Source organism: Acipenser ruthenus, chromosome 10 (genome assembly GCF_902713425.1).
Source record: "Acipenser ruthenus chromosome 10, fAciRut3.2 maternal haplotype, whole genome shotgun sequence".
NCBI lineage: Eukaryota > Metazoa > Chordata > Actinopteri > Acipenseriformes > Acipenseridae > Acipenser > Acipenser ruthenus.
In genome coordinates this window covers 5,428,236-5,435,415 of record NC_081198.1, presented here as the reverse complement: position 1 = coordinate 5,435,415, position 7,180 = coordinate 5,428,236, and the positions used below count along the sequence as shown (strand labels likewise).

The window sequence follows — 7,180 nt, the reverse complement described above, 5'->3', positions numbered from 1 at the left end:
TGTGTCTCTCAACAGCAATGAAAGAATCCGCAGCCCATCCATTCGCAGTGGTTCCCTTCTGAGGCGGCCCAGGCTCAGTTTGTGTTGGCTTGGTTCTCTTCATATAGTTTTCTAAGCTGCAAATAAACCTAATATAAATGAAGGGGCAGTACATGCATTGGGTCAAGGATAACACATGTCATAAGACTATAGCAGTGACTCTCTACATGCATGACTGTGCAATTCAGAATACAAACCAGAACACTGTCAAACTGAACTGCTCCTATCTGGAATGTTTAACTACTTTTTGATCTGTGTGTTTGTATTTAGGCTTAGTGAGTTCTATATTTCTCACTAGATACATTATGCTGGCATTGAACCATTTTAAAATTATTTTGAGGGTTATGTAAGTTCACTAGATCATATGGTATCCTGCTGGCATCAAATCAAATTAAAACTGATCATATTGACATTATTTTGTTGTAATAATGGGGTTTGGTTTTTCCCTTCTGGCCAAAGCGTGAAAACACTCAGATAACATAGAAAGCGTCCTATTTATCTAAACCACTGCTGACCATCATCTGTTCTCTATACTCCATCAATACAGGTTCATGGAAAGTGGAGGTTGTCCAAAAATGGACCAGAGTTTTTGTAGGCATTAAATGCAAAGCAGCCACTCATTCACACTCAACATTCCCAATCACACAGCAGTAGAATAGTGGTGCCAAACAAAAGATGTAGAATGCAGATTATAGGGACCTACTTTTTCATTGTACACGTGTACTATAATTGGGCTCACTCCAAAAAAACTAAACAATAAAAATGTCAGTTAAATAGACATACTGTAGATACAATTGAGGAATTAAAAGTCTCAGAACACCTTATCAGCATTTGTGCAAGTCAAGTTCAAAAGCATACAAATGTTCTCAACTACACCTGAAATGTTCTCAACTGGCATAAATAGCAGTGTCAGATCTCCTCCTCGTTATCAGATACGTTCAAGTGAAATGTAGGCTATGTGTTATTTATTCTACAAAGAACATGATATTCCCCTTTCGAAAGTAGGTAAAAAAAAAAAAAAAATTAACTCTTTAAAGACCAGGCTTTTGTTTTTGATCCCCTCAAAATATTGCTTTCAGGGTGCTTTCATGGTACCCCTCTTTCACCACAAACCAAAAACCTGGAAAATACAGACGACCACCAAAACATTACATATGGGAAATGTATACCAGAGCCATCGCGAGGGAGAAGGAACGGCAGCTTACCAGCAAGGGGCAAGAACCTGGGTCATGACTTCAAGTCATACACCAATTCTGAAAAAACTTCCACTTATAGTGGTACAGCGACCTAGTGGAGTCTGCCCTAGCGCTCTGCAAACTACCCACAACTGCGTCTGACAGCCCTAGGGCTGTCCAGCGGTCCAGTTCAGGGGCCAGACCCATAATTGGAACCTGCCTGGTTCCGGATGCCAGAGAGTGCCTCTCGTCTGACTGAGGAGATCCAGGCAAAGCAGGATCTCCCAAGGCTGGCCTTGTATGAGCTGGCATAGGGTCGAGAACCATATTCTCCTGGGCCACCGAGGGGCCTCTAGGAGAACTGTTGCTTTCTCTAATTGGACCTTCTCCAAGAAGGCTGGGAGCAACAGTACTGGCGGGAACATGTAAAGGAGCGTCCTGGGCCACTTGTGGGCTAGGGCGTTGACGCCAAATGGACCGAGGGAGGGAATACCATAGGGGGCAATGTGTCGTCTCCGCCCAGGCAAAGAGATCGACCTGCACCTTCGCAAATCGTTCCCAAATGCGCTCCACCACCTGCGGGTGGAGTCGCCATTCTGACGGATGTGCACCCTCCCTCGACAGGAGGTCCGCTGTCCAGTTCGCCACTCCGGGAAGATGCGTCACCTGTAGGGACAGCAGGTTCCGTTGCGCCCAAGTCAGGAGCTGGAAGGCGATGCCATGCAACCCCGGGGACCGGAGGCCGCACTGGTGGTTGACATACTCCACCACTGATGTGTTGTCCGTTCGGACCCGCACATGTTTTCCATGAAACACCGTAAGAAAGTGCTGGAGAGCCAGGAAAACAGCCTGCAGCTCCAGCATATTTATGAGCAGGGCTGATACGGCTGCGGCCATCATACCCAACAGTTTTTGGAACCGCACCATGGGGACCTTCGATCCCTGTTGGAACAAGGAGAGGCAACCCTAAATAGCTGCTACTCTGTCGTCCGACAGGTATGCACGCATCGTACTGGAGAGGGAGCTGCTGAGAAAAGATAGAAAGAAAAATGCTGAATCAGGAGTCACTGATTCCGTGAAAGCGGCAAGCCAGCTTTCAGCCTGAAAGGCAAAGGAAATGCAGTAGACTCATGCTCTTTTTCAAAAAACGCTCAGATACCAACACAGAGGGTCTTACTTTACCGTCTTAAGAAGCAAAAAGAGAAATGGCTTCCGTGGAATAACGGTTTTAATCCCTTGGTAGGCGGGACCGAGGGTGTCATCCCAGGAAGGGTCCTATCGGCAGCTCTGGTATAGAGAGCTCAGAAAATACCTACCAATAGGCAGGCATATCCCATATGTAATGTTTTGGTGGTCGTCTTCGAATTGAAGGAACTGGAATTTCTTGCTGTATATTTCTTACTAGATAAATGGTGCTGATCATATTAACTTTACTTTGCTGTAATAATAGGGTTTGATTTCCCCCTTCAGGCCAAAGTTTGAAAGTGCTCCAGAATGCAGATAACATTATGTAGATCAGACCTCATCTGTTTGTGTTTTTCTAAACCACTTAATATTGTGCAAAACTAACAATCCCTTTACAATTATGTTTGTGGGTGAAACCTAGAAAGGAACATAATCCTGACAACAAAATAGATAGAGGCAGGTTTGGTTGCTAAACACTTTAATAAAGACTACCAAGCTATGTGTTTCAGGCTAACCTAACCTAGTGGAAAGGAAGGAAATCTCACCTCTTGTAAAAACAGCGCCATCTGGTGTATAAATACTGAAACTACTTTTGGCTTTTATTTCCCAGTGCAATATAGCGTACACATTTAGGCGTCTGCCAAATAAATAATAATATGTACAATACCTTTTTTTTTTTATTCCAACAACAATATACTATTGTCCATAGTATATAGTATCCAATAGTAAAATGGCAATAATACATAGAAAGCTAGGAAGGGATGAAGGCAAGCAGATGGCAGGTGTCATGGAAAGATGTTGCTGGTGCATGTGTGCTTTGTAACAGTACTATATGATTTTACTACAATTTACTTCAGCATTTAATACACAGGGTCATACTACAGAAATAAGATGCTACAATAAACTTCTGTGGTCAGCAGTCTGTATTGGATATACTGTATACTATACATCAATACAACTGCATAAGTGTTTCTGGAATGCATATAAAGTTTAATGTTTTCACTATATTGTACAAAATATAATACACTGGATGGACACTATAGCTAGTACACCTCGCTAAATGATATGTGTTTTGGTTGTAGTATAAAATATAAAAATATTGAGTCCTATTTCATAAATAATTGCTAAGAACTCGTGAACCTTTACATACATGAAACCCTTACGTTTGCACTCCTGTTGCTGAATGGGAAAGACGAAATTCGCCAACCCAAAGACGGATTTTATGGAGAATTCTGTGCAGGCATCAGTCGAGGCAGCTGTATTTCTGTTTTCCTGGTCCCTGCCAGGGTGAGGAGCTCTGTGCTGCTGTGCTGGCACTGCCAAGTGCAGCTGCTGGAGATTGAGGCATTTTCAGATTGTTAGCAATATCTCCACAATCGATTTTACAAATGTGCGCAGATTACAATGAATGCAGAGCGGTGTTAGGTTTTCTGGAGAGGTGCGAAGGTAAGTGCCATGCACGTGAAACTTAGATTTGTTTGTGTGGAATGCACGTTTCTGGAGCCTTTTCTTGTTTGGTGCTGAGGCTAGCGTGTGTGCTGTAGGAGGACAAGTACAAGAAGCAGGCTGTAATGTGGGTACCGATATATAAACAAAACTAAAGCAAGTGTGAATGGAGCACATGCAGATTGGTGAATGTACAGTTACTGTACAGAAAACAACAGGAACTTGGCATATTTGCAGTTCATAAAGTAGGCTGTGTGGTCCAGTGGTTAAAGAAAGGGGCTTGTAACCAGAGAAGGTCCTCGATTCAAATCCCACCTCAGCCATTGACTCATTGTGTGATCCTGAGCAAGTCACTTAACCTCCTTGTGCTCCGTCTTTCGGGTGAGACGCACTTGTAAGTGACTCTGCAAATGATGCATATTTCACACACCCTAGTCTCTGTAAATCGCCTTGGAATAAGGCGTCTGCTAAATAAACAAAATTCCTAACATACTGTAGTGGTGTAAAATGTATCTGTTCAAAGACATCCCACAGTGTTATTGTTGGCTATGCTTTATGTGAATATATAATTAATAATAATAATAATAATAATAATAATAATAATAATAAACATTTGTAGATGTTTTGCATACAAATTGCCTGTATTCAAATTCCCACATCTTGGTGTCCACCAGTAGGTGGTACAATATTCTGCAGGATGCTACTACCCTGTTTGAATTATTTCCACTTAATTTTATCATTATTTTTTTATCAGGAATTTGTTTGTTGGAAAATACTTATTTAAACATTTATTTAAGCATTAAGCATTATGCACCCACAGTTATCAGCTATACCTTTTATAATCCCAAGTCTTTAACTCTTCATTTGCAGGCTAAGAAAACCCCAATCATCATGAGCTAAAAGTATAGAGAGAGATTGAGATTGATTGATTGAGAGGTTTGTATGTCTTTTGACGTCATAAAACAGTATTTTGTGAAAATAAAATGTCCGACAAGGAAGGTGAAGCACTTTGTTCTGGTGGCGCTGATCTCCTGGAAAGCAGTGCCAATCATGATGGCCAGCACATCATGCAAGGTGAGCATGAAATGGAGAACCACCACCTGTACATCCATTGTGAACATGATTCCCTTGATATAAATGAGGAAAACTATACTCTGGCATGCCAGGACTGTGAACAAGAGGAGCACGAGGTGATGGCAGGGGGCTTGCTTCATAAATATTCAGACTGTGTTGGCGCTTTTCCAGAATACGCAGTTCCTAAACCAGTGGTGGAGCTCACCGCGGATCCATCTAACCACCAGGATTCCAGGATAACGAAGGGACAACAGAGCAAGGCCCTGAGCAGACAGTCTCAGATCCCCCTCATCACAGTGACCACCTTTATTTGCGGGGACTGTGGAAAAAACTTTGTAAGGAAGTCAGACTTTGTCGTGCACCGCCGCATTCACACAGGGGAGAGACCCTATGAGTGCTCATTTTGTGGGAAGGGTTTCTATCAGGCGTCCATGGTGCGCAGACACGAGCGGACTCACACAGGAGAGAAACCCTACCGCTGCTCAGAGTGTGACAAGTGCTTTGCACGCTCCACCTCCCTCCTGATACACCAGAACACGCACACCGGGGAGCGTCCCTTCGAGTGTCCCTTCTGCCAGAAGACCTTCTCGGACCCCTCCACCCTGCAGCAGCACCGCAAGGGGCACATGGGCCTGAAGCCCTTCCTGTGTGGGATCTGCGGGAAGTCGTTCAGCCAGTCCTCCAGCTACACCTTCCACAAGGCCACCCACACCAACGAGCGGCCCTTCAAGTGCTCCCAATGCGGGAAGGCCTTCATCCGCTCCACGGCGCTGCTCAAGCACCGCCAGACCCACGTGCCCAAGTCCTTCAGCTGCGAGGAGTGTGGCAAGACGTTCCCTAAGCTGTCTGGCCTCAGGTCCCATCAGAGAATGCACAAGCAAGGCAGAAAAATCGAGAAGGAGCTGCTGTCCTGCCAGGAACGGAAACTAAGCAGTTTGAACCCTCAAGATTGCTGTTTTATAAACCAGCAAGGTTCTAGCTGATCTAAAGGTGGTCAGGGATTTTTTTTAAATTACTTTTCCAAAGGTGGTCAGCTGTTGCTCCAGCTATGTTTAACTGCTCAACAGCATACCTTTAAACTGGCAAATTGAAACCACCCTGTAGGTTAGGAAAAAATTTGATAAAAATACAGAGGGTATTTAGATATATGATATCTATAGAGTGTTTTAGCAAAAACAGTGTTGGTTATTCAAAGTACACCATGCTAATTTACTGACCAGTAAAATTATGACTAATTACTACTTGCTTTGTATAATACAGTATGTATAGCACTGCAAAAAATCAATTTAACTGAATGTATGTGGATTTGTTTTAATATTGTAAAGCTAGTATTTTGTAGACACAAATGCCATTGCAGGTTCCTTCTAATGTTGACAACACTACATTGTTTCTAATATGTGTTCTCTGTTATCATGACGTTCTGGTTACTAGGTCATCGAGACGCATGAGTGGCTTCGTCTCTATACACGTACACATGCACACAAGACTCAACCCTCATTGTGCTAGTGTGGATCACAAGGGATAGAAGTGCTGCTGGCTTTGTTGACACTATTTTCAGTACTGGGTAGATAAACAGACTAGTGGCTTGCCCATATGCACTTTATAGCTGTTAAACCATATATATATATATATATATATATATATATATATATATATATATAGATAGATAGATAGATAGATAGATAGATAGATATAACTGTAGTGTACAAAAGGCACGTGAAAGAAAAGGTTTTTAAAAATGTACAGTTTAAAAGATTAAAAAAAATCTTGTTTTCAGGATGTTTCGGGCAAAATCCCTTCTTCAGCTGTTTAAAAAGAAAAGTAAACAGTGCAGTAAATTTGCTGTTATTCAAGAATTGTAGTTATACAAAAATAATTATAAAAATGTGTATTATTAATCAACAAAATGTTTGTGAAATGCATCTTTTGTATGCTTACATTGCCACGTGTATTTACCTTTGTATGTCTTTGTTTACCGTTCTGTAATCATTTTAAATTAATTTAAAAATCCATTGTTATAATATTATAGTGCATTGTTATGTTCACTTCAGGATTTGTACAGCATAATTGTTTTTTTACGTGGAAAGGAAAACACTGTTCTACATACTTAAACAACTTTAAGTTCATTAAAGTCCATATCTCACATAAAAAATATTTGTTTTGCTTTGGGGTCGTACTTGGTTTATTTTCACGATGAGCAAGAAATTAAATCTCCATGATGAATTTTAGAGCACAGTTCATTACATGATCCCCATAGGACA

At 41.8% G+C, this 7,180-nt stretch overlaps 1 protein-coding gene across 1 annotated transcript; it reads left to right on the top strand.

The window, feature by feature from the left end:
- The first annotated feature begins 3,688 nt into the window (after positions 1-3,688).
- LOC117405947 (zinc finger protein 239-like) lies at positions 3,689-7,159 on the top strand. Its single transcript, XM_034009502.3, has 2 exons — positions 3,689-3,845; positions 4,716-7,159. The coding sequence occupies exon 2, from the start codon at positions 4,829-4,831 to the stop codon at positions 5,900-5,902; it is 1,074 nt and encodes a 357-aa protein (XP_033865393.3). The 5' UTR covers positions 3,689-3,845; positions 4,716-4,828; the 3' UTR covers positions 5,903-7,159.
- Positions 7,160-7,180: the final 21 nt, after the last annotated feature.

Coding starts and splice junctions, on each gene's coding strand:
- LOC117405947 (XM_034009502.3), top strand. CDS start 4,829: ATGTCCGACAAGGAAGGTGAAGCACTTTGTTCTGGTGGCGCTGATCTC.